Raw genomic sequence first — 27,410 nt, forward strand, 5'->3', positions numbered from 1 at the left:
CAGCGATTATTGGTCAGTTATTTTCTCAATTAATGGATGAGTTGTTTGGTCCATGACATGTCAGAAAAAATGATGAAAAATGTTGATCAAAGTCCAACATTACGTCCTCAAATGTCTTGTTTTGTCCACAACTGAAAGATACTCACTTTACTGTCAAAGAGGCTAACACTAGTCATACAGAGCAACTGTGAACATTAGCTAACGTTAGCTACACAGACTTCAAGCTAAGTGATCAATACTACTATGCCTAAAAAATCCATAATATCCATAATAATCCATAATATATTTGTGTCAGTCAGATCAGACAAAATAAGGAAAACAAGACCAGATAACATAAAATAATTATTTATAGATTGTTTACAACCTAATTAATATTCTAATTATAAACCATTTATATAGGTAGTCGTATTTTTTTTTTTTACCAAATGTGTCATCCCAAGTGCACGTATGTAACGTGTTTAAGAATACAACCAACAGCTCTACATGTTCTGGTTCTACATCTGCCCCCTCCTTCTACATCCTGGACCCTCAGATCCCTCCAAACTTCAGGCTCATCCTCACAAACTTTAAACACACACACACACACACACACACACACACACACGCTGCTCTCTGCTGCTGGGATTCAGACACTTCAGAGTCTTTCTTAAACTCAACAGCACAACAACTAAACTGTGAGGGAGAGATTGTTTTATAAACTGAAGAAGAAGAAGAAGAAGAAGAAGAAGAAGAAGAAGAAGAAGAAGAAGAAGAAGAGCATAAGGTTTTCTAGACGTCCTGAAGGTTCCCGCTCCAAAAGGTACGTGCGATGCTTCTGATAAAATTCATCCAACCATCTGACTCCCTCCAACTGTTGCACCGTTCCTTCATTCATTCATTCATTCATTCATTCATTCATAAACTTTTCATTTATAATATTTGCTTAATGTACAACATGCAGAAAATGACAACAAACATTTTTTTTTTAAAAAAAGAAAAACATTTAGAATTGTCTTTTTTTAAATCAGTGTATCAGTTGATCTCTGTATTTAATCGAATTGATGCAGCACCACATTAATCCACTGCTGAAAATAGAGCTCAGCATATTCACTGTACACTGTTTTAGGAAATTATGTATCCTTCTAAAAATAAAAATACTTCTTATTGTCTGGTAGACAATCACACAAAACATTTTGTGTAAGCTATCATTATCATGTAAACTGCAGGTGTGCCATGTGAGAGTGGAAAGCTTGGCAGGTGTAGAAACAGTAACTAAGGATATTTGTTTTCATCTCAGGAGAACTGTTGTCATTTGTCTCCACTGTCTCTCTCTGCTGTGTGTGTGTGTGTGTGTGTGTGTGTGTGTGTGTGTGTGTGTGTGTGTGTGTGTGTGTGTGTGTGTGTGTGTGTGTGTAGAGATGCAGTCTACCCTGCAGTGTTTCAGGGTGAGTCTGGTCTTAGTCTCTTTGGTTCCATCCACCCTGTCGTTCTCCCGCGGTGCGAGCCATGCTTCATGTCAACAAATGATCCCCGGGCACATCCGTGCTCAGCCCCTGGACCCGCAGCACAGCCACGTCGCCCTGCGCACATCCGCCTCTTCTTACCTGCCTGGACAGTTAGTAACAGGTGGTAATTTAATTCCAATTTAACTCACTGGTTAACTAACCAATTAATGACCAACTAACCCTGTGCCTCAATAACCACTTATAACTGTACTTAGATTAGCTATGTGCTAATGTTGAAAAGAAAAAATAATTCTGAAGATGCTTAAAAGATGTTACTGGAAGACTTAAAAGTGACTAGCTATAGCTGATGTATATAGCCAATACATCTATATATATAACTAGCTAGCTAGTTAGCTAATGTTTTGCTAACGTTCACTTAAGATGTGACTGCATATGCCTCGCACATAGCATACAATACAGGAAACAAGAAAGGATAAAGTTGACCGAGGTTCTGTGAAAAGGGATGGGACTTAGGAAGGTTTCTCCATACTTCTGTCCTCAGTAACTGTCCGAAGCTCTCGGGACTTCATGGGTTTCCTGCTCCAGGCTCGTCGTGTGGACGGTGCCAGTGCAGAGGCTGGAGTCGGGGTCAGCGGCAAGACTGGAGCTGGAGCCGGGGTCAGGTCTATGAGACTGGGCCCGGTGCTGATGGGTGGCTCCTGGACCCTCACTCCCCCAGGTACACACACCCTGCGGTGCCTCTCGGAGGGCGACACCCTCACACACTCCGACAAACAACTGAAAAGAAACCTCTCTTTTGTGTGGAGGGCTCCTGATGCACCCATGGGAGATATCAGGTTCTAGTAAGTATGGAACTAGCAGTCAAATATTTACTCAAGATAAATTGTAATTGATGTACATGTGGTTTTATTAGCATACTGCTTTTGCCCAAACCCTTTAGTTCATCCATGGACAAACCTCTTTGTCTGTCATTCCAGCATCACAGTGGTGCAGTCTTACTTTGTATACTGGGCAGGTATTGAGTCTACAGTGGTGCGTGATGGGAGTCGTACACCTTGGAGTGGGAGTAACCTCACAGGGGTGGATGGAGCGAATTCAATTTTTGCACCACAGGATGATGAAGTTACTGCTTTCCCAGGTACGCAACTTGTGCAATGCTGAATGTACAGATTACCCTTCTGTTTACCTTAAGGCTCAGGAAGAAGTCATTTCATATTTATGCTTTATGAACCTTTTGACACCTGGTGTTAACATGTGCCTTGGGTGATCAGTGCTTCATACAATTGTTTATGTAAACAACCACCAAGACCATTATGATCTGATCACTCAAACCACTTGAAAACATATCTTTTGTAGTGTAAAAGCTAACGTGTCCTCTGCCACATGGAAGGACCACCTACATAATGAATGTCCTCTCCTTGGAAGCAGAAGAACATGGCAATGGCATCATTAGTGAAACAACAAGAGGCAGAGCAGCCGGGGCACAATGAATGAAAATATTTTCTCCGTGAAATACGATCCCATTTCACAATAAAAAGTGGATAAATCGTATAATTTTTTCCAACCTAATTCTTGCGTCATTTGTGGCCTGATAAACAGTAAAAATTCATCAAATTCAACCATTTGGTCTTTGCAAACGGAAATGGTGTATTCACATATACAGCGGGGAAGTGAGATCTGATCACAAGTAGTCACTAGACTAGGGCTGGGTATCAGTACTCAAAACCTTTAGGGTACTGCCTGAAATAATCCAGCACCAAGTATTATCACAACTTCTCTAGTCAGAAGATACTTTAATTCAGTTCTTTTTGTACCCAGATACAGAAAAAAATGACTATTTGTATGGTTTTGCAGGTATGCCAATTACCGCCTGTGTTTTTTGATTTAATGTAACGTGAGATTGGCACACTACTGCAGCTACAGGTAGCAGCTACATACAATCTGTGGTGATGAAGTCTAGCGTGGCATATTAACAGAGTTGCCATTTCAGGGTGCTGAGATGCCACCAAGATGTTCAAAAGTTTTGGCATCACCCAAGATGCATGTTAATACCAGGTTTAAGCTTTATAAGTCAGAGGACACAACTCAAGGCTTAAGCAAGACAGAAACTAGGAATCCTGCTATGACTATCTGACTATCCTCACCTCATCCTAACTATTACTTTGATCTTCTCTCACCTTGTTGCTTCACAGCTATCAGAGCAAATAGAGGATCAATCAAACAAACAAACGAGACTGTCAGCTCTGCTACTACTCTAGGACCCCCTACAACAATAACAAGCGGTGGAACCCAAAGCTATAAATCCCAGGAAAGACCAATAAAAGTCACTCATCCAGTCTTGGAGATGAACAGCTCTGTGACTTTGCCATCCCTTGGAGTGGGCACCGTGACAAACCAGGCAGTCCATGAAAGAAACAGTCCAATGCATTTAGGATCTCTTCAAAATGCTACCAAAGGCAGTGAGACTGACACTTATGCACCTTCAGGATCCCTTTCAGTTGTGACTGAAGAAGTAGTGACTGGCAAAGGAAGCCCTGTTACTAATACCAAGGATCCAAAGAGTTCTCTTTTGTTTTTCACAGCCTCTTCCTCCTCAGCTGAGGTTAGGGGGTTGGAAGGTACTACTCCTATTTTACCCACAGTACAAAATTCAAGCAGTCTCCTGTCCCTTGCTTACCTCCTCTCTCTGAAGGATTTTGAGATGGAAAGAAAAGAGGCAAAGATAAACTTTCAGAATCCAAAACAGCCTACTGTTCCTGAAACAGCAGATACAACATTAAATCCTGAAAGCACCACCACAGCTATACTTTCAACCAATCACAGCTTGCACAACACCATTCCCCCAAGAGCCACATCCCAGAATCCAAGAGGACCAATCCAGGATCAGACTGCTTCAGCGAAGATCGAGGCCCAGAGTAGTTCATGGAAGGCCTGGAAGATTAGCCTAACCAAGTCCCAGATGAGTCCAGCCAGGGATGAAATGGTTAGCAAGTCCCAGAATCCTCACCCAGAGCCTTTGCTCCGCTCCCAGACTTCTTCACACAAGCCTTTTTTTCAGGGCCAAACTTCTCCATCCATACCTCTCCTCCAGCCCCAAACAGTCACAAGTCAGACCATTCCCTTCTACCAGTCATCTTCATCTACCCTCTCTTCCAAGTCCAAAACCTCTTCACCAAATCTCACTGGCCCATCCAAATCTCCTATCCTTAAGTCCTTTGTCCGGTCACCCACAACTTCATCCCTCACTCGAGTCCCCCTTCTATCCACCCAGTCCCTTCTTAACAAGATTCTGAACATTCCATTCCACACACAGCCTGTAAACAATTTACCCAAACATCGGCCCGAACGTAATACATCTGAACCCAATACTAGACAAACAAGTCAACCTCACCCCCAGCTTCAAACAAGCACACCTCTGAGCAGCCCTTCCCAACCTCAACCTTTGAACAGTTTTGACCAAGCCCTGCCCCAGACTATCCCAACTGAAACTGAAGGTCAAGCTGGCTTTCTCCAGACAGACCAGTCCCAGTCTGGCACACCACTACAGGCTTTGAGTGTCTCCCCCCAGCCATGGTCCCATGGTCATTCCCAAACAGGTGCACCAGAGGCACAGACCTTTGGGCCAAAGCAAACTCAAAACTCAGTAACTCCTCGATCCATTGGCCTTCTGCCCGTCACAACAAGGTTTGATTCAACCGTCATGTTGGGTGAGGGCAAAGAGGTCAAAGATCTTCAGTCTCAAGAAGAGAACAGAAACAGGAGCCCCATCATTCCCTCCGTTCCTTCAGCCACTTTTTCCACCATAAAGAACCAACCCAAAACATCCCCAGCCCTTTCTGCTCTCCCTTCTGTTTCCCCGATCTCCATTCCTCCTAATTTTCCCTCCATCCAGCCCTTTTCTTCATCCCCCATACCATCCTCTGTAACCTCCTCTGTCATACCCTCTTTGAACTCCTCTGGCTATCCATCATCAGCTCCCCTCTTTCCTACATCTTCCTCGACTCCCTTTACCTCTCAGCCAATTACAAGTTCAACCTTTTCTTCACCTTCTTCCTCCACCATCTCCCCATTCCTCTCCTCCTCCATTGCCTCATCAGCATCTCCTTCACCTCCTCGTTCTTCCTCATCCATCTCTATATCTACCTCAACATCCTCTTTCACCTCACTGGGCTCCTCTTCTTCTTTGGTGTCCTCCCAGTCAACCTCCCCTCACCCAGAACCCTCTCCAGCTCCCCTTCGCTCCATCTATCATGCCCTAACATCCACCTCCTCTCCTGTGCCTTCTCAACTGCTAATACATAACCGCATTGCATCATCTGATGCTGAGCCCAACCTCGACCTACCAACACCAAAAACAGTGGTTCATCCACACCCCAAACCCCATCCAAACCTTGACCCAAACTTCAAACAAAATCCTGGCCATGAGTTGAAACCAAACCTTCCCAACACTGATACTAAACCCAAACATCCCTCCATTCCCTCAGGAACTCCAGACAAGGGAGGGAAGTATCCAGAAATTATTCCCAGGCACAGTGCATGGGAGCTGGGCATGCTTCTGGGCTGCTCCGCCGGCTTGGGCATGGTACTAGTGGTCGGGGTAAGGTACATGTACCGTCAGGCCTGCGGTAAACGGACAGAGGTAACGCTGAACGACAGGGAGAGAGAGTATGGGCGAGGAGAGAGAGGGCTGATCCATGTCCAGGAGTGTGGAGATCTGGTCAGAGTTCGGAGAATCAGAGAGAACAGTTTTGTGCTTCTGGCAGAGTATGATATTCTGGCATCACCTGGAGACTGAGGCACAAGCTGCCTACATAGATAGATTTAGGTACCAAAGTATTTTTTTTAAATCAGAGCTGCTGTAAGGGCACAAATAATAATAATACCAGTTGAAGTGGCCTTAGTAACATTAGATTCAGTGTAGCACTCTTGTTACTAACTAAAAAATACAAATATACCATGATCTTATCAGCTAGTTAGCCTAGCGTGCCTTTTCAATTGACCCTTCCTAAGTCCTGTCCCTTTTGCTCAGTGCTCTAATAACAGGTGAGCAAGCTTGGTATCTGGTGGAACGTTGGTCAACTTTCTCCGTTCCTGTTTCCTGTACTTAGATATGCTATGTGCTAGGCTCATCAGTGTTTAAAAAGAAACCCAAATTTTGAAAAATGTTAAAAGATGTTGCTGGAGACCTGCAAAAGTGACATGTAGGATGTGTTTGAAATGACTGACCCCTCACTACTCCCTACGCACCATCTGGCGATTTCAGTGTAGAGGACTATAAAGTGAGCTCACTATATAGGGAATAATAAATACTTTCAGACACTACTCTCTGCACCGTTAATTATGTCATTGTCGTTGTTTTTGTTTGGAATATAGTGCTTGGTTAGTGGCCATTGTTTTGTACGCTACCTCTCACCATGCATTGTGGGATACTTTTACAGTTGAAGAACATTACAAAATGGCAACTCACCATATGGGGATTATATAGTAAGTAGTCAGTGATTTCGAACACAGCCAGCCACATCTTAAGTTAGCTCATTTTAGCAAAAATGCTAAATAGGTAAATGATAATTCCCATAGATTAGCTAGCTAGTTAGCTAGTGTTGCTAACACTAGTTATTGCTAAAGATTGATTCACCTTGCTAGGTAATCTACCTCAATCATTAGCTATCTAGTTAAAGCTAGTGTTTTGCTAACATTAATTAACTTAAGATGTGACTATATGATGCATTTACAGGTTCCTCAACAACATCTTTTAACCTTTTGTCAAAATGTGGGTTTCTTTCTAACATAGAAGAGCATAACACATGGCATATCTAAGTACAGGAAACAGGAACAAAGAAAGTTGACTCAAGTTTTGCCAGGAAGGTAACCAAACCTGCTCAACTGTTATTCCAACAAAGAGGGAAAGGAAGGATCAATTTCCTTCTAATACAAGCGATCTTACAGCTTTCTCAATTCATGAACATAATGATTATAAATCAATGAAACAATGTTGGTTTTAAGTATTTTGTCCACTAGTTTTGAGGCTTAATGATAACAATGTTGGTCTGTTGCTGTGGTCGAGCTTCAGGCCATGCTGCCTTGTAATCTGTTAGGGTCATTAAGAGTCCGCAGAGGACCCCTCACCTTTTGTTTAGCAACACAGTTTGGTTAAAAAGTCTCTTCTAACAAATCTTTGGTGCCTGACAAATTATCTCAAACAGTACTTGACAGATTGCCATGAAGTTTGCTGTGTGTATTCATGAGGACAGACTTTATGTAATGGCAGTCATGCTCTCTGAGAGATGAGCCCTTTCTAAGTTGACCATGAATTTTAAACTAATGCAACCTTTAAGCAAATATATCAACAGAATTTAACACTTTAACACTGTGCCAGTGTTCTTTATGAAAATTGTAGATTGTTCCACCCACTATTGTACTGTGGAGTGTAATATTCATTACAGCCTCCAGGGGCCAATAGCAAGTCAGCAGGACTTTTAATCTTGTTTTCTACAAAGCTTAGTTTTGCTGCAGAAAATGGCTAGGATGACACGCACCATTTGGTGGGGTACTTTTTTGTTGTTGTTGTTTGCATGTATCAGAAATGTGTATAAGGGTAGTGACACAGGGGCTTAAAGTTAATCTCTATGACTGGATAATTAGACAAAGTATTTAAGTGATATACTTACAGACAGGTATAACTAACCAATTCTTACCATATGCACGTTGTAATTAGGATTTTGTCCCACTGAGCTTCATGCACATGTACTTATGTTACCAAAGAGAGGTCATATGGATGCACTTAATAATAAAGCACATTTTCAGTATTGTACATTGTGACGTTTCTTTATTTTAACTCTTGCAGCATGAGGTTTTAAGATGGCAGTGCTGGTTGTTTAATTATTCCAAATCTGGCTAGAAGCGGCACAAGGCCTCTAGGGTCTGTTGGCAGGACTTTCACAGTCTTATTTTTTATTATTTCTTCATCCAAATGATGTGACAGAAGAGCCATCTGTCCAAAGATAGTTGGGTCAGTAAAAACGATGAACTGCCAATAATTTCCTGAGCGTTTTTGTTCAATTTGATCCGACAAATACAAGGATATATACCATGTTTTCTATATGTCTACACTTTCCCTGAGGAGGAACACTGGCTTCATGTGATACAGAGGAGCACTGATTACATACAGGCATTTTATAAGGAAGTAAGCAAAAAAAATTCAAGGCATTGTGATCTCCTGAAGTGCAGATTACAATCTGGTGTTCCACAATGTGCATTTGGCAGGAGAGTGTGGTGATAAAACCATCAGATATCTGGTCCATTTGGCAGCACACACAGCAGCTATAACACAGCACATCATAATTTAAAACATCACCATCCAGCACATACAAAATGTATCTATTTTGCAAAAATACTCACATGTACGTCATTGCACATCATCCCTCTTAGAAACAAGGGTTCCTGAAGGGTTCTTTCTGAACAGCTGAGGTTCAACCCAGTACCCTTTGCTTCTAAAGAACCCTCTTTAACCCAATTTAAAATCTGATATAGCATTAACTTTAAACTTAGACTTGGGAGGGATTAACTTTTTAAAAAGCAGCCTTTTTTTTAGATGGATTGAAAAAAAAAACAATTTACTTTAAGAAAGTTAAGGGACACAAGAAATTAGATCTTCTCTACTGAGTCATCATGAATAAGCTCTAGGCTAACTAATTTTTGAGGCAGCTAGCAAAAAATGTAACATTTAGTTAATTTTTAGCTAACAAGCATACAACATAATCCATTTAAGCTAGCTTAAGAGAAACCCCTGTCTGGGTTCTAGAAGAAATCCATGGAATATAACAGTGGTCTTGGCAGAAAAACCCACATGGGTTCTAGATAAAACATTTGGAATATATAAAGGGTTGTTGGTTGAACCCTCTGGTTGGGTGTTCTTCGCAATGTTAGAAGGTGAATAGAACCTTGGGTGGAACTATTACATCACGCATGGGTTTTCTGTAGAACCTTTTATAGGTGGTTCAAGGTATAACTCTTTCTGTTGGCTCCTCACAGAACTGTCTGAAAGGGTTCCAGAAACCAAAAAGGGTTCTCCCATGGGGACAAAGAACCGTATATGGTTCTAGTTAGTGTCTGAGTACTCAGTCAGTACTCACTGAAAGACACCGCCTCTCTGTGGTCACGGCACATTGGCAATATGATGCTGTCAGGCGTCTTCCATGGTGTTTAATTTTGGTGTTGTTATCACTCAACTTCTTTTCTGTTGTGTTGAAAGCACCACAACTTGCATGGTCACATTTTAGTCTAATCTTTAAAGGTGATGACATGATTATCTTGTCTGCTGTACAAACAAAGGAATGTTTCCAATAAATCCTGCCAACAAGAACTCTGCACAAGGTGGATGTCAGTCCCAATCTGTGCCACACCTTAGAAGGCATTATAGTAGCCAAAAAAAAAAAATTCCCTTCAACAGTTGTGGGTTTATTTCCACATATTTGTATGCAAACATTTAACAGAACAGAGCCATATATGCCCTATCAAATATCTTTCCTCCCAAATTATACTATTGACAAAACAGTGATACTGTAAACATGCAGAAGCTGTGAACTCAGTCTGACAACATGGAGTTAGTTAGTTAGTTGTATCTGTAGATCAAATCAGTGGCATGTTATCTCGTTGGTTTCTGAAGCATTCTGGTTCCTGTTTGAGCAGGCTTTAGTTACATGCAGGTAAACGTTCGGCTCGGCGAGCAAAACAAGCAGAACGCATTGGCCAAAACCCATCAGCTATTAACTAACAATGATTTAGCTTTGTATTAGCTTTTTTAAAAGAAAGTGAATCTGCATTCATGTGCAGATATTTGTTGACAGAGATTAGCATCCAACTCCATTCTTGCATCTCAAGTTGCTAATCGTACTGTAAACAGACCCGCACACACCTGCATATCCGGGTTATCTGGGTATCTGCTAGCTACGCTGGAACCCTGAAACATTGGCTGTTGCCTGCAGAGGCTAAATTGTTGTCAGACGATTGCTGATGGGTTTGAAATCGCCAGGAGCACAATTCGCTTCAGGCGTCGGTTTCACAAAGATATTTTAGGCTGGTCTGTAGACTTACACTAGCCTTAATTTTGCTCATTTTTCATTTCACAAAAATAAAGACTGACTAACTGTAAGCCAAAAAAAAAAAAAAAAATCACTCACATTTAAGACCCATGTTACCATGGTAACAATCAGTGACACTAACTTATCAGTAGCACCCAATGACAAAAAAAAAACCAGCAAAACATGGCTCATAATTTGTGGTTTGCTAACATTAGAGAAAGTAATTTTCATTCGCTTTTTTTTTTTTTATCTCTCTTTCTTTCTCTCTTTTTTTTTATGCTCCTCTCAACAGTGGGATTAACACTGTTTACTGTCCTTGCATGTTTTTTTGTATTGTTACAATCCACTAAACTTTCCAAATAAAATTCCCCTGAAAGACATATTTTGTGCTGGAGTAAACAGAGTCGAGTGGTTGGATGCAGTCACTCAGACAGCCTTTTTTTTTTATTTTGAAAAGACAATTTAGACATCCATCTGAATGCTTACTGTTATCAGCCCCCGGTGTCTCTCGTCATTTCACGTTGTCTGTATTTGGGGAGACATTTTAACTCCAAGGAAGTAACTCACAGAAAAGGACACTTTCCCCACCGGCACCACCAAGGATGTTGCATATCCAGAAAAACGCTAGTCTGGCTATGCGAAACAGGGAGACGGGGACAAACTTCAAAAAGCAGACAGCAGACATGGCATAAGTTGCCTGAAAGAGGCAGCCGATGTCAGGTTTATACCGCTGGTGAGTCAGACTAGAAAAACGTCAACTTTCTTGCTAAACAGGGTGATGACATTAAAGGATAATCCCACGGATTATGTACAATTATGTTTGTGTAGCTGCAACAGGCAGCTGTTCAGCACCAAGCAGCAGACAGACAGACAGTTACCGACTAGCTGGTGAGCATTTAGCAGCTAAAGAGCCAGATATTTCTCTTAGGGGTTGGTGGAGAACAAACAGAGCTGAAACAACGTTGAATGTTGCAGGTTTGAGTTCAGGGAAACAGCTTCTACACTCTTAAAATCCAAATCTTCTACAATGATGGCCTAAATCGTGCGCTGTAGAATACTTCAATATGAACGCTTTCCCCAGAGATACTGGGCTGGAAATTCAGTTTAAAGTAATCTGCTGGTGTACAAGTATCTCAACAACTGCTTGACGGACATTCACGGTGTCCAGAGGATGAAGATTTAATGATCGTCTGACCTTTCCTGTAGCACCACCAGTGGGTCAAAGCTTTCACTTTTAAAATATTCTCAATATTTACAACATGGATTGTTGTAGATGGGATTTTATCCAGGCATTGATGGTTCCCAGAGGTCCTAAAGACTTTGGTTCTCTTTTCCTTCAGCACCACTGTGAGGCTGACAGTTGTTGCTAGGGGACATGTAAAACAGACATATAGTTACAGTTAGCTGCTAGCTAATGGCTCATGTAGATTAGCTGGCTAGTTAGCTTGTGTTTTGCTAACATTGGCTAACATGTGTATATAAGTTGTCATCTACATACAGACGTATGTGTAAAGTAGAGGTCTTCACAGGTCATCCCCAAACCCCCGCGCCGAGTGTGTGAACGCTCAGGTCACTAGAAACTACTTTAAAATGTACATAAACAAAAAAGACTCAACAAGATGATAAATATGTAAGAAGACAGAAAAGACACAGCAGGATGAAGAGCGACACAAAAGACGTTAACAAGATCAAAAATGACGAAACAAGACAAAAAGACGTAACAGATGAAAATCTAAGTAAAAACGTAACAAAAAACGACTTAACGAGACGATAAACAATGTAACAAGACCAAGACGCCAGAAAAGATGTAACAACACCAAAAATGGCTGAAACAGAGAGAAACTCGACCAAGGAGAAAATATTATAATATATATATATATAATATAATATAATATATTTTTTTTAAAGAAGTATCCATACTTCTACTTGAGTAAAGAATGTGTGAACTTCTGACACCTCCGCATTTCTTCATGGATTCTCAGTCGTGGGTCTCAGCTTGCAAATAATAGATGAGTCCGGTTCCGCATAGAACATTAATGGGTGTGAATTTTTCGACCTGTGAAGACCTCTTATGTAGGCCACCGTTTTTTCAAAACATTGTGGGCACTTATGACCGTTTCAATCTTTTTCTGCTCTTCAAAGTGTTGGATAAAATCTGCTTAATGTAAATCCAAGATCATCGAGTTCAAGATCAAGTTAGTGTCCCTTGTACTTGGTCAGAATCTGAGTTTTATGGCAAATGATGTGGACAGAAGTTTGATCGAACAAAAAACGTAAACACAAATGAAGTAAATGTAAAAAGAAAGATGTAAAGAATCTGCAGAGATCCAGGAAAGATTATATTTTACCTGTTAAAGAAGATTTCCTTCCTCAATGTTCATGTCACACCTTCATTATTTGGCAAGATCATTTAACTCCACACAGTCCCAAACACAAATATTACTTTAGAAAGCATCAAAAATCAAAGCATATGTCATTATTATACTGAATATTAAATGTCTGACAACCCAGCATTCGTTTGTTTCTATTAAGAACATAAATGTAACAAATGTCCACACTTTCTGGCAGTGGCAGCTCAGAGAAGGAGAGTAGAAAAATTTAGAAAATAGCAAGAAAAATTTAAAAAAAAAATGGTCCCAGTAACTCCACACTCCATGTTCCTGCTGGGAGGTCAAAACAAACGCTCCCTTTGTTAAAAAACAAACAAAACTGACCTCTTTTTGCAGGAATTTTTTTGGGTATTTCATATAAAAATAAAACATACTTTGATTCTTTTAAATATAAAAGAATATATATGATGGAAAAAAAGATATAAAGAGTTTTTCGTTGTCGTAGAAACGGAGAATATCGAGGCGACTGTCACGCCTCGTCCCCTCCATCGGGCTGAGGTCTCTGTTGATCGGTTGTAATAAGGCACATATGACTGTATCCCTCCGCCGCAGTCCATCATCGCAGCGCGAATACAAACGTGGAGCCACCGAGTTTCGTTTCGTCTCCGTCAGACGGGCTGAAGCATCGACAGTTTCACCGCCTGAACAGAAAGAGAGAAGAACCAGAAAGTGTCAAGAGAGATTCAGGGAGAACAGAGGAGACAAAGTGAGTGATAGTTTCAAAATCTGTGCCAAAAAAAAAAAGGCGAGAATTTCCGCCACCAGCAGCAACACCAGCGTAGCTTGTGATTCCTCAAAACACGACAGGAGGAAAAAAAAAAGAACAAAGCTGAAAAAGACGCTTTACAGCAAAGTAGACTGGAGGTTTGAACGTGTACTGTACCTTCTGTCTACACTGGTTCTAGTTCAGATCGAGCATCTGTCAAAAGTAAACAAATCACAGTTTTGTTATCTATCAGTGCAGCGGAGTTTGTTACGTCTGACAGGTACAGGAAGTTTAAAAACCTCCTCCTTCAGAAAATTTCTTCTATCAAACGCTTCATTTCTGAAATTCTGGTGATTCTGTGATTTTGATGCACCGGTTTAGTAGAAATGTCTTTATTTTTTTTAAAGGAAAACACAAAACTCAGGTGGCAGGTGACATTTCAAACTGACTGGGGAAAAAATGCAGTAAAGCAGTAAAAATAGGACGGGACAAATACACGTTCTAAATACTGAGGAGGAACCGTTCCTCCATCACCCCCGAAATCTATCAGGGCTGCGATGAACGATTATTTTCATGGTCGATTAATCAGTCGATTGTTTTCTCAGTTAATTGATTATTAGTTGTTTGTTTTAAAAGGTCAGGCCTGAGAGGACGTCCTCAAGTGTCTTGTTTTATCCACGACTGAAATATATTCAGTTTACTGTCAGAGGAGCCAAGAAACCAGGAAATATTCATATTTAAGACGCTGCAATCAGGAAACTGAAACTTTTTTTCTTTAAAAAGAAAAGTCAAACTGATTGATCGATTATCAAAAGTTTTGGTGAATAATTGTTGCAGCTCTAAAATCAATAGCTGTGGATTTAGAGACGATGAGAAACAGGTATTAGTATTTTAAAAATCGATTCGTCATTTCAAACAGAAAATACAAATGTTTGCTGGCTCCAGTTTCTCAGATGTGAAGGTTTGCTGATTTTCTTAATCATATATGAGAATAAACGGCATAAAACAGTTATAAAAAAAAATAAATGTCTGAGGTCATTTAAAAACTGTGTATCCAGGACATTATTTCTCCACCAGAAAGTTTATTTTTCAATTTGGAAAACGTCGGGCTCAGTACAAATCTTGGTCACCATTTTTTAAAAAAAAGCAAATTTAAGAAATATTATCAAAAAATATTTGTTTACAATGTCTTTAGTATTTTAAAAAATAATATCATTATAGGATTTTTAAAACTTCAAATATATTGATAAATATCAGCCTCTAAAATCCATTTAGATTTAGAAAAAACATCTAATTGACATTATTTTGACTGATAATGCAACAGTGATGATTTGCAGTATTAGAGGGAATAATAATTTCTGCATCATTATGACTCATTTTCATTGAAAAACTCAAGCAAACCAGAAGAAAACAAAGATTTTTTCTTAAGTCTGTAGAATATGATGTGCAGGACGTCTCTGTGCCACAACAATATTTAATTTAAAATTAGATTTTTACATTAATTTCACCTTTAACAGACAGTACATCTCCTTTTGATTTGAAAATGACAGTATATTCAGTGAAAAGGACAATATTATTACCTGCAGCGGAACATCAAAAATAATTAAATCCAAATGTTTGATTAAACTGAAACACCGAAGTTTTAATAAATCAGTGTCCACATTTTTCTCACGATGTGATTGTTGATTTACAGTGAAAATCTGGCATCAAACCATCAAACCACCACCATCAAACCAGTAAACTGAACTGGGAATTAAAGTGAGGCTGTGAGTTTTGCAGCAGCGAGTCGAGCAGCAGGTTGTTTTTTCTGACAGCAGAGGGAGCAGCTGCACCGAGAACTAAACACTCTGCTGGACACGCCGTCACAAAGTCACATGATCACAACCTGCAGACCTGCGCCTCTGATCAGGTTTACTTTAATCACTTAAAGGGACAGTCCACCACAAAAATTCAGTTTTTTTCCTCCGGCCTATAGCTCCGTTTATCCATTTATATATTTTTATTCACTGTCAAAATTTAGAAGAAAAGGTTTAATTTGGTGTATCAGGTTTTTTTTTCTCTTATAGCTGAATCACACTATACTGTAAAACAAAAGAAAAATTCAAGGCTATGTACTGTAAAAGATTTGGGTTTTCAGACCAACGCAAACTTTTTGACTCTTGAAATAAACTTTAGAAAGTTTTGCCAACCTGTTATCTTTAGTTCAGATGATTTTCTTTTCCTCTTTAGATAGAAACAAACAGAAACAGATCAGAAGTTTGTGATTTTTGTTGTAACTTTGCTGATAACTGCTGGTTTCCCCTTGACACACCGCGGCAGTTCCAGCCTCAGTGAACCAGATCTACAGTCTCTGCCTGCACAGTTGTTATGCAGTGGGTTTAACCGTTGATTGGCTCTTACTCGCGACATGTAACCAATCAGATCATGCTGTGGGCGGGACAGTGACTGCAGACAGAGCTCGTTTACCCCCCACTGTGGCCAGAGGAAAAACTACATATATATATTTTTTATTTTTGGGGTGAACTGTGCCTTTAATTAAGTTGTTGCTGTTTTGGAGTCAGTTCTCTACTCACTCAGGGCAGCAGTGTTGGAATGCGGCCCTATCTCAACAACAGACTAGACTGTAGGAGAGGAGAGAAGGTGAAAAGGTTAGTGTTGGAATGAAGCCGCTAATCTCAGGAAGATGAAGGGATTTTATCGTCACTGATGGAGTCCATGGTTCGAATCACAGGGAGAGCTAAAGGGAGCTCGGCCATCTTTAAGTTAGATTTTATTTACTGTAGATAAATAATTATAGTATAATATGTCAATGTTGTGTCTTTATTCTCTTATCACATTCCAATAAACGTTCAGCTTCACTGTTATGATCATGTGATTCTCAAAGGGGTAAATATGAGAAGCAGAGAAACAAACCTGATTTTGTGATTAAAAAATATATTTGATTTTACTTTACTGCGCTCTGACTGTAATTTGATTCTGAAATAGTAGCCTTATGTTGTTGTTATCACCTCTATGAATTTGAATAATGTTATTATTGTATGAATTTGCATGTGACATGTAGGAAAATAAAGCTTCCCACAAAGCCACAGTGTAATTCGAACCCTGATGGAGTCTCATCTTTAGCACCAGAGAGAAGTGTGTGTGTGTGTGTGTGTGTGTGTGTGTGTGTGTGTGTGTGTGTGTGTGCGTGTGCGTGTGCGTGTAAACCACTGACCAATAAAATAATGATTTACATGTGTTGTTCTGTAAGGCAGTGGCCACTGTGCCGTCACTTTCACTTTATTTACTGAGAGCCGAGCCAAAATCATTCACAATATAATTATATTTATACGATATTTACAGAAAATTTGAAAACAAATACATAAAGCTCTCAGACAAATTCTGCATTATGCTCTGCTTATTGTGACTTTTGTCTCTTTTTTGGCAAATAAATGACACTGAAAATATGAATATATGGAGAGAAAGTCAAAAAAGTGTGACTGCACTTAATGCTTAGTGAGAAGCGTGAGTGTGTGTGAGTGTGTGTGAGTGTGTGTGTGTGTGTGTGTGTGTGAGTGTGTGTGAGTGTGTGTGTGTGTGTGTGTGTGAGCGTGTGTGTGTGTGTGTGTGTGTGTGTGTGTGTGTGTACCTTCTGCCGGCTGGTCATCCAGCTGCGGATGGTCGGTACGAGCACAGAGCCGAGCAGAATCTGAGCAGGATGGTAGATCAGCAGAGGGACAGAGATCAGAGAGAGATGCTCGTAGCCCTCAAACACGATCTTTAACATCGGGATACCTGCAGAGAGACAGAGAGACAGAGAGACAGAGAGACAGAGAGACAGAGAGACGAAGAGATGGAGAGACAGAGAGACAGAGAGACAGAGAGGCAGAGAGACAGAGAGGCAGAGAGGCAGAGAGACAGAGAGGCAGAGAGGCAGAGAGACGGAGAGACGGAGAGACGGAGAGACAGAGAGGCAGAGAGACAGAGAGACAGAGAGACGGAGAGACGGAGAGGCAGAGAGACGGAGAGGCAGAGAGACAGAGAGGCAGAGAGGCAGAGAGACAGAGAGGCAGAGAGACGGAGAGGCAGAGAGACGGAGAGGCAGAGAGACAGAGAGACAGAGAGGCAGAGAGACAGAGAGACGGAGAGACAGAGAGGCAGAGAGACAGAGAGGCAGAGAGGCAGAGAGGCAGAGAGGCAGAGAGGCAGAGAGACAGAGAGACGGAGAGACGGAGAGACAGAGAGACGGAGAGACAGAGAGGCAGAGAGACAGAGAGGCAGAGAGGCAGAGAGGCAGAGAGGCAGAGAGGCAGAGAGACAGAGAGACGGAGAGACGGAGAGACGGAGAGACGGAGAGGCAGAGAGACGGAGAGGCAGAGAGACAGAGAGGCAGAGAGGCAGAGAGACAGAGAGGCAGAGAGACGGAGAGGCAGAGAGACGGAGAGGCAGAGAGACAGAGAGACAGAGAGGCAGAGAGACAGAGAGACGGAGAGACAGAGAGGCAGAGAGACAGAGAGGCAGAGAGGCAGAGAGGCAGAGAGACAGAGAGACGGAGAGACGGAGAGACGGAGAGACAGAGAGGCAGAGAGACAGAGAGACAGAGAGACGGAGAGACGGAGAGGCAGAGAGACGGAGAGGCAGAGAGACAGAGAGGCAGAGAGGCAGAGAGACAGAGAGGCAGAGAGACGGAGAGGCAGAGAGACGGAGAGGCAGAGAGACAGAGAGACAGAGAGGCAGAGAGACAGAGAGACGGAGAGACAGAGAGACAGAGACAGAGAGACAGAGAGGCAGAGAGACAGAGAGGCAGAGAGGCAGAGAGGCAGAGAGGCAGAGAGACAGAGAGGCAGAGAGACGGAGAGGCAGAGAGACGGAGAGGCAGAGAGACGGAGAGGCAGAGAGAATCATTAAAATACCGCCACATATAACTTCATTTCTTCCAACTATAAAATCAGTATATTAGCCACATGATACATCTGTAAATCATCTTTGTTCAGTCGAATGATGTGCTGGTATCCACGGTAACAAGCATCATTAAATCTATAGAATAACGGCATTTTTTTCCTGTATATTATTTTATTTTAAGTATTTAAAGCCATCAAGAAGAATAAATTCATATAAGACACAAAGTGCTGTGAGCCAGACAACATCACCAGCTGTTAATAATTAGTTTTTTCACATAAATACCATCAAATACTGAAATGTAGGAAGGTATGAAAAAAAACAGATCCTGCCCAAGCCTACTTAAGATTAGTAAAAATTATTAATGTTATTAATAATTAGAAAAACAAACAGAGAGAGAGAGAAATATCTCAGAAGTTACTGTAAACAAACAGTGATTTATTCAGCTGCATCAAAATTTCAAAATCAGCTACAAACAATCAATTTAGTAAAGTGTGTGTGTGTGTGTGTGTGTGTGTGTGTGTGTGTGTGTGTGTGTGTGTGTGTACCCACCCAGAGTGAGAGACTTGTGTGTGGAGCAGAACACGATGGCGACGGTGTCCGCGGGGCTGAATCCTGAGCCTGACCTGCAGAGACAAACAGGAAGTGAAAACTCTGTTCTGAAGCTCAGTGGATCATTTTTCAAACAGTCTGTCGCACCTCTGGTCCCTCTCACTGTTACTGTACATACATTTTAAAAATGTGAAACAGATAAAATGTGGGGAGGAAGAAGAGATGGAGGAGGAGGAGGAGGAGGAGGAGGAGGAGTCTCACCTGGTAGAAAAGGCAAACGTGAGCAGCATGAAGCTCACCTGGATGGAGAAAACTGCAGAGAAAAACCAGAGAGACACATTTCACTTTAATGTTTGACTGAAATCTCTAAAACTGTTAGCATCTAAATGCTGTTGTGTTGTTTTAACCACCTGAGACGGTCGTATTTTGTATTTTCTACTAATGGTTACAACTTTGTGTCTCTTCATTTAACTTGTGTACGAATTAAATAAAACAAATGTAACATTCATTAGTGAGTTTTAGGGTGTTTTCACACCTACCTCGTTTTCAGTTTGATCCGGACCAAAATTACAGGTGTGAAACCTGCCCAGACCACGGTTTGGACCAAAAAGCTGGACTTTGGTCCAGCAAAAAGAGGTGGTCTCGGTCCAGATCAAACTGAACCACGGCTCAGTATGGTTCTGGTGTGAAACGGACTTTTAGACTAATTACAGGAAAATTATGACAGGATATCATTTAAACCAGGAGAAGGAAAAACAACGCACCAAATGAAAATCACGTCCTGATTTTCACTGTGGAGGGTCTTTAAATGAACTTTTCTTTGAACGCAAAGTGGATTTCACTTCAGGCACCAGCTCTATTTTTGATTGATGATTGATTTTAGCTTTTTTCCTCTATTTTTTCCTTCACTGAAGTTCTTTCCCCTCATGTGTTCATCCACACAAAGCTGTCATGAATAAAAAATCTGTTAACTTCATTGATCGGTCCGTCATTGAGAATGAGAATTGGTGTAAATAGAGGACAGACAGAGGCAGTGCACAGTGTACTGACTGATGAGGACGACCAGCAGCAGGCTGGTGGGGTCCAGCTCGATGTTGGGGTTACTGAACGTGTCACAGAAGGTGGTGTAGATGATCATGAGGAGGACGGCGCTGCTGATGGTGCCGAACGGAAGTTTCCTCCGCTCCAGACACTCCCTGAGGAACCTACGACACACCTGCACACACACACACACACACAGCAGAGACAGGTTTATAACACACAGTCAGTCGTATTTAACTGTTTCTGTATAACAAACACACACACACACACACACACACACACACACACACACACACACACACACACACACACACACACACACACAGAGACAGTCGTACCTGACCGAGGATGAGAGGAACCACCACAGTCATGAAGAGCTGAGAGAAGATGGAGGAGAAGGGAACAGAGGAGGAGGAGCCCAGCTGGAGGAGACAGACTGAGTATTAACACAGTTACGTCACATTATTTATTCATCTGGAGTTAACGAGCAGATTTAAACTTCAATTTGTCTTTAAATGATTGTTAAACCTGCAACAACCTGCACTCCTCCATCACTGAACCCTGAGGACCACTGGGATACGAACTGCTTTAACGTTTAGAATACTGGTGTGTGTGACGTAATTTATTCAGTGTAAAAAGGTGTGTTAAAACTGAGCAGCAGCTCTGACTTACAAACAGCAGCAGCAGCACCGGAGTCACGATGATTCCCTGCAGGACACAAAGAAACGATTACAGATTCGACTCCCCGCAGAGCAGCACTGAAGTTTTATTACCGCTGGAGTCGTTTAACGCTACGGTTTCGTGACGTCTTACCAGGAAGCTCCCAAACGCTGAGTTAAAGATGGCAGCAGCCTGGAAACACACACACACACACACAGAGTCAGTCACCATGACGACATGCCAACACACTGCTTATTACTTTTCAATATTACACCATTTATCAAACACTGAAGGATAATGACCTGCTACTAGGAGTGTGTGTGTGTGTGTGTGTGTGTGTGTGTGTGTGTGTGTGCGTGTGTGTGTGTGTGTGTGTGTGTATGTTACCTCGTTGCCTCCGACAGCCTTGGTGAGAATAACGGCAGAGGAGACCGGAGGGGGCATGCAGCTCACCGTCTGTAACCTAGGCAACCACCGCAACAGGATGAAGAGGAAGAGGAGGAGGAAGAGAATCACCGTCATCTGTTTCTACCAGCGAGAACATTTTCATTCCTCCGACCCGTTCACTCAAAGGTCAGAGGTCACAGACTGCAGTTGATGCACGTTTCGTTTCGTTTGTATTTGTAAAAACTTTGTTTTCATCAGTGACACCATCGGGTCAAAATGTTCATTTGTGCAACACTTGACCAAAAACCTGCAGAACTAATGATATTTAAATGAACCTTCAGCTGTGTTTAGAGAAATGTTAGCATGCTAACACGCTAAAACTAAGATGATAAACATTAAACCTGCTTGATTTGTTTGATTTGTCATAGTGAATATGTTAGCCTGCTGATGTTAGACACAAACTTGAAGTCTGGCAGGATGGACTTTCATGATCTTGTGAATCCAGCTGCCTCACACTGTAAACCCCCGGGGTCAAGGCTTTATAATATTACCTTCTATCCCTGTGACTCTTCTGCCGTTTCCTTAATAAATGTATAATTATCAAAACAGTAGCAGAATTGCAGCACATATGATGGATACAAGTGTGGTTCCTCTTGCTTCATAGTAAATCTTTGATTTCATAGCGCCCCCATGTGGTCTGGAAGGTCAATAAACTAAATGACATGCATGTAGTTAACACACACACACACACACACACACACACACACACACCACGGCCTGTGGTAGCAGTGGTGAATGTGGGCCTTTGTGCCCGAACATAACTCGTCCCTCAGGTACAGTCGGGCAAGGACCTGAATAAAGGATGGCATTCACATTCACACACACTCCTCCTACCCTCTGAGCAGCCATTGGTCGATGGCGGTGAGCGCGAGCACTCTCAGCAGCAGCCAGACGGCGAGCGGGAAGAAGATGAGCGTGAAGGACTGAACGAAGAGGTGGAGCCGGACGTGGAGCAGCGCACTCGTCAGCTCCTGCAGAGACAGAGAATCAGATGCTTATTACTCACATAAATCCGTGTCCATCATTGATTATATATCGGTTATCTGTATCTCAGTGTGTGTTGGCTCTGACGGTTTCTCACCTCTGTTTTCAGTGACAGGCCGCTGTTGAAGAAAATGAGCGAGACGGCGACGTACGCTATGGTGATCTCTGGCTTCAATGGACCTGACAGAGAGAGACAGAGGAGAGTGAGACAAATAAATTTTTGTTTACCACTGTAACCATAGCAACAGTCATATCTTGCATTGTCCAACTTGACTATCCTAGGCCTGCTTACAGATACAGAATAAGATGATACCAGGGCTGCAAATAACAATAACTTTGGTTATCAATTAATCTGACAATTGTTTTCTCTACTAAAAAGGGAAAAAATCATCAGTTTCACTGGTTGTCCAGTCAGTGTTGATGTTAAATGTAGTCCTGAGTGCTGCTGCCAAGAAAACCGACTTCTCCTGCTCCAGTCATCGTACCTCCAGTGTCTGCTCGTACTTAGATGCACTGCACGCAAATTTCTGACGGCTATGTTGCAATGTATCGCCAGTGTTGGCCAAAACACAGAGACAGAAAAATACTCATTCAGTACACCCCCTGGTACGAGATGCAGTTGAAAGCTCCAAAAACAGATTGTATTGTCAAATAAATCTTAAAATTTTCAAAACACTTTATACGTATTTTGTTGTTCACTAAACTTGTTAAAATCTGTTTTAGTGAGTCCTTCTCCTGTGACAATATAATCCATCCACCTGGACGGTGTGAAGTGCAGAAATCCTGATTGCACAGGTGTTCTTTAGACTGGTCATAACGTAACATAAAGACACTCTAAAATGTGCAGTTTTATCTTGAAACTTTCTTTTGAAGATTTATTACACATACATTTATGTTTGTTTGGCACTGAACTGTCACAAAGGACTACAGCAGCAGTTTCCAAACAATGTGCTGTAATTAATGTGCTGTATATCAGTACTTTTTATGCACTAATTTCCCAACATGCAGACAAATTCTAAACCCTAAAGAAATTCCTTTAAAAATCTTTTGTTAGGGTGAACACCCCAGTTCACACTGTTCATGCTGATTCTATGTGTGGTGGGAATTATTAGTGTGTGACACATCAAAGGATTGGCAACACTAAACCAACTCAACCAGTCTCTCCTCATGCCTAAACCTACCCAACCATCAGAGGAAACAAGTAATCCATCAGAGGCAGAGGGCAAAAATGAGAGGAAAAAACAAAAGTGTTGGGTTTATGTTTTTGTTGAGTATAATTTAGTAACTCATACTCTGGTTTTAAGAAAATCTGACAAACGTTTAACACTAATAAACCAAAGGGCCTTCCGGGATGTAGGAAGCTTGGCAAGAAAACTTTAAATACAAAGAGAAGGGGACAATTAAATAATAGGCCTATTGAAATATTGTTCAAAATAATCAAAAACCACAGACTGACTGTCACTTCTGAACAGACTCCCTCTTTGTTGGCTGGTGCGTAGTGAAAGAAAGCAGCAACCAGGGAAATGTTTTTGCTACACGATGCTTTGTGTTAATGTTTTTGAACAAAAGCACTTGGCTGGCACTTGTGCTGTTTGATGTTGGAGTTTCCGGGGAGCACCTGAAGGCAGCATCCTGACAGTAGCAGCACGGGAGTTTATCTAATCTCCAGGTTAAGATGTGAAGGTGTGACTGAGCTGATCTCTCACAGCCTCACGGATTAGTCCACTTATCACTCCTCAGGTAATAAACATGTCTTATCAGTGAAATTACAACTCTGATAAAACCTTTTTGTCCACATCATAAACTTCACTTTCTACTCATGTCAGCTGGGGTTCTCAAGCTATGGTCACACATCCGGCTAAGGGCTACTGGGGCCGTTTGGTTTGTCACACCTGACACCATCCACTGCAATGTCTGAACACGAGTAAATAAAGACATATGATGTGAGCCAATGACATAGCGTCATCGTGAACGCGCACACGGAAGCGTGGAGCAGTGAGTGACCAAGAAAGGGGTGTTTTCCGTGTGTGTGTGTTGACATTACTGCTGAATGCAACGTGTCACTACAGCACCACAGGTAAGAAGGAAACACACAGAAACCACTGTGAAGGAGCATCTACCAGCTCCACCGCGCATCATCACACCTTTTTATGTGCAACACAGCGAAACTCCATTTAGAAAATCCTGGAATTTAAGGTTACCTTGCTTTTAATAACTATATCCGAAAAATAAATCATTCATTTATTCTCTGATATACTCTATAACATTCAAATCGTTTATCGGCATAAATGATGTACATGAAGTAACACGTATTTAAGTAGAAATTCAGCATTTTGCATCATTTTTCTTGTAATCCCTATAGTGTATGTCCGGGCGCGATTAGTGAGACAAGTCTAAAACATTATCAGTTTATTAAAAAATAAATAGTGGGTGGTGAAACGCTCCCATGTAGATTTTTTTTCAGTGACTCCCGACGGTCAATTTAAGGTCTCAAACTTTTTCTGCGACATCATTTGTCCCAATAAGCAATCAGTAAAGATAAACGTCAAGAATCTCTTGTGCGTGATAAACGAAACTCCATTGGGAAAATCTTAAAATTTAAAGTTACTTTCGTTTTTGACAGTCATTTCCATTGAACATACTATTATTTTGTATCTAAACATAGTCAATAAGATTTGAAGTTTACTTCGGCATACATTTCATGGACGAAATCATGCGCATTCAAGTAGAAATTAGTAATTTTGCATCAATTTTCTGGAAATTCCTACGGTCTCTGTCCAGGCGCTCTAAGCTAAGCAGAGTTGACCAAAGTCTAAAAGTTGGGCATTATATTAAAATAAAATGCTGTCTGGTGAAACAAACCCATGCCGATTTTTTCAGTGACTCAAACTGGTTAATGTAATGTCTCAAGTGTTACTCTAAGAGATCATATGTATCCATAATCAAACAGTGAATATAAAAAAGTGAAAACTCTTTTCAAGACTGGTACCAACATGCCAGAAGTAGCCACTTCTGTCAGTTGGCGTTAGTTGTATTTAAATTCAGTCATTTTTAGCGACTGTAGTGAACTTCAGTGTTGGTTGAGACCTGATGAAAAGTGACAGAGTAGTTCCTAAACTCCGACTCGCTCACCTCCTCTGACACCGACGCTGGGCTGCAGTTTGGCCGATAAGATGACCACCACAATCCCGATGATGAACCATTCCTTCCGTATCCGCGCCAGGAGGCCCATGTTTCAGCCCCGGGGTTCACCAGATCACCCCGCCGGCCCCCGTCACACCAGCCGGACCGAAGTTCTACAACTCTCCCCCAGCTTCTTCTCTGGAGGTATTTCTGTCATAAAACAGAGGCAAGAACGAGCGGAGACACTTCCGGACACATGGTCACATCGAGCCGTAAAGACTACAGGAGAGGCGCAACAGATTTTTAAACTACCATTACGGTAGTTGTAAAGGCAAATATGTACAATAGCCTACAGATACACCGTAAATAAAATATAAATCATGTTTTTGTTCTTTTTACATTGAAATGCTACTAAATAAACAAACAAACAACACTATAAAATACATCTTGAAATAAATGCATGCATGCATGAAACAATAAATATGTTTAAAAAACTAATTATATAACTTTATCACGATAGTGCAATAGATTATTATTTAAAAGGAACACTTTTCAAATGACAACGTTTATTGTATTTAATATATTTATTTCATAACCATGTTTATGTATGTATGTATTTATTTATTAAATATTGACTAAAATGTGATTCCCTATTTTTTAATATGATAACTAAATAATGCTTGACATTTTGAATTTAATAATGTAATCAAACTTTGATTAAATAAATACAGGTTGGTAAAATATTTAGAATACTATATAAAAAATAATAAAACAAATAAATGTAAATTTTAGCAAACTGTCTGACCAAAAACAAACGACTGAACTGAAAAAGTTAATTAGAGAATCACAGGAATAGATGAAAGAAACTTAAATTAAATAGAGTTGTTTAAAAATTAAAAATAAAGTAAGCGTTCATAATTAAATATAGGGTACAAGAAAATAATTGCAAACAATTCCTTTCAAAAACAATCATACAGCAGTTCAGCCAACAATGAAATTGCATAATAAATTTTATTCTAAAACATTTTTTATTCTGTGCAACAAACAATATTAAAATGTTCAGTGCTGTTGTTTATTAAAAAATGCAGAATTAGAAACAAATTTAGTGCCACATTCAAATAATTATTCTAAATTTCTCTGCTAACTAACTTTTGGTCATCAGCTTCTCTTTTCTCTCTCAAAGACTAACATTAATTATTCAGGTTCCCCATTAAAGTTTTTATTGGCTGTGTGTTTTTGTTTTTGGTGTTTAGGTCCACAGAGGTGAACAGACCAACATTACCATCCACAGAGTTGTGTGTTCTGCGTTCACAGGAACAAACAAACCCAGAAAAAAACTTCTTTTTTTTTTTTTTGGATCATGTATGTGAGTTAAAATGCATCAGACCTGAACCAGATATCAAACCGATGCTTTGGTTGGTTTGTTTACTCAAACAAGAGGCTTGACTGGCTTTCTCTTGTCTCAACATGTTGAAACGTGGGATTAGACCAGATTAACTGTCACAGTTGTGTAAATAAAGGCTCCTCTTAAACTCCAACTCCAGTCATGTTTTAAACAATATAAAAGACTCTGCAAGAAGTAATGAACCCTGTCTGATATGCCGTTTTTGCAAAACAGGCTCAAATGGCTTATATATAGCTCTACACTTTGCATTCATTTAGTATTCAAGGATTTATAAATATGCAAATAGTCCCTGCCCTCTGGGACTCTTTGCATATGCCAACGGTAACAAGTTACATCGGGCTTCTCCTGTGGGCGGGGAAATGCTGCTAATGATACAAATGAATCCATTTTTTTCTTTTTTTTTCGACTGCCTTTCTCACTGCAGTTTCAAAGTAAGAAATGCAGAACTCAGATGTGGTGTTTACTGCTTATTTCACTCTTGATATGCCTTGTAACACAAGGAAAAAGGACAGGATCTGGAAGGAAAGAGGAACTTTTACAAGGCTGATTTAGGAAAAATACTTTAGTTACACCTAATTTACTCATCTACAGAGTATATGTTGACACTTATTCACTTTCATCGCTTCTAGTTAGTGTTACTCCTTATCGACTGCAGTAAACCAGCTGAGTTTGGTTGTAAAAGGGACTAGAATTATTCCT

At 40.8% G+C, this 27,410-nt stretch overlaps 2 protein-coding genes across 5 annotated transcripts; one reads left to right on the forward strand and one right to left on the reverse strand.

Annotated features, from left to right (window-relative positions):
* The first annotated feature begins 1,397 nt into the window (after window positions 1-1,397).
* Window positions 1,398-6,387, forward strand: reeld1 (reeler domain containing 1). The gene is made up of 4 exons (XM_084712944.1): window positions 1,398-1,605; window positions 1,987-2,287; window positions 2,423-2,583; window positions 3,638-6,387. Exons 1-4 carry the CDS (start codon window positions 1,398-1,400, stop codon window positions 6,238-6,240), a joined length of 3,273 nt encoding a protein of 1,090 aa, XP_084569070.1. The 3' UTR covers window positions 6,241-6,387.
* A 6,456-nt stretch (window positions 6,388-12,843) lies between these two features.
* slc10a7 (solute carrier family 10 member 7) lies at window positions 12,844-25,588 on the reverse strand. 4 transcript variants are annotated; one of them, XR_014769126.1, is made up of 14 exons: window positions 25,316-25,587; window positions 22,281-22,363; window positions 22,034-22,170; window positions 21,140-21,215; window positions 20,906-20,944; window positions 20,765-20,800; window positions 20,431-20,514; window positions 20,102-20,267; window positions 19,313-19,364; window positions 19,052-19,125; window positions 17,250-17,395; window positions 16,195-16,242; window positions 13,799-13,834; window positions 12,844-13,556 (listed from the first exon to the last, which is right to left on the reverse strand). XR_014769126.1 is itself a non-coding variant. In XM_084712843.1 (13 exons), exons 1-12 carry the CDS (start codon window positions 25,413-25,415, stop codon window positions 16,222-16,224), a joined length of 1,014 nt encoding a protein of 337 aa, XP_084568969.1. In that variant the 5' UTR covers window positions 25,416-25,588; the 3' UTR covers window positions 12,844-13,556; window positions 16,195-16,221. The 4 variants fall into 4 exon arrangements, 3 of the variants coding, with proteins under 3 accessions (XP_084568969.1, XP_084568970.1, XP_084568968.1); XM_084712843.1 differs by lacking the exon at window positions 13,799-13,834 and having other exon boundaries at window positions 25,316-25,588; XM_084712844.1 differs by lacking the exon at window positions 16,195-16,242.
* Between the last annotated feature and the right edge of the window lie 1,822 nt (window positions 25,589-27,410).

The sequence above is a fragment of the Lutjanus erythropterus genome, chromosome 23 (assembly GCF_056507025.1).
Source record: "Lutjanus erythropterus isolate fLutEry1 chromosome 23, fLutEry1.hap2, whole genome shotgun sequence".
In the NCBI taxonomy this organism is placed as follows: Eukaryota; Metazoa; Chordata; class Actinopteri; order Lutjaniformes; family Lutjanidae; genus Lutjanus; species Lutjanus erythropterus.

Excerpts from the sequence above, each read along its gene's own strand:
- reeld1 (XM_084712944.1), top strand. The coding sequence starts at position 1,398 with ATGCAGTCTACCCTGCAGTGTTTCAGGGTGAGTCTGGTCTTAGTCTCT. Across the intron at positions 2,288-2,422 it reads ATGGGAGATATCAGGTTCTA|CATCACAGTGGTGCAGTCTT; the intron begins GTAAGTATGGAA and ends CTGTCATTCCAG. Across the intron at positions 2,584-3,637 it reads TGAAGTTACTGCTTTCCCAG|CTATCAGAGCAAATAGAGGA; the intron begins GTACGCAACTTG and ends GTTGCTTCACAG.
- slc10a7 (XM_084712842.1), bottom strand. The coding sequence starts at position 25,415 with ATGGGCCTCCTGGCGCGGATACGGAAGGAATGGTTCATCATCGGGATT. Across the intron at positions 20,515-20,764 it reads CGGTGCTGCTGCTGCTGTTT|CTGGGCTCCTCCTCCTCTGT; the intron begins GTAAGTCAGAGC and ends TGTCTCCTCCAG. Across the intron at positions 19,365-20,101 it reads GCTGCTGGTCGTCCTCATCA|TTTTCTCCATCCAGGTGAGC; the intron begins GTCAGTACACTG and ends TTTTCTCTGCAG.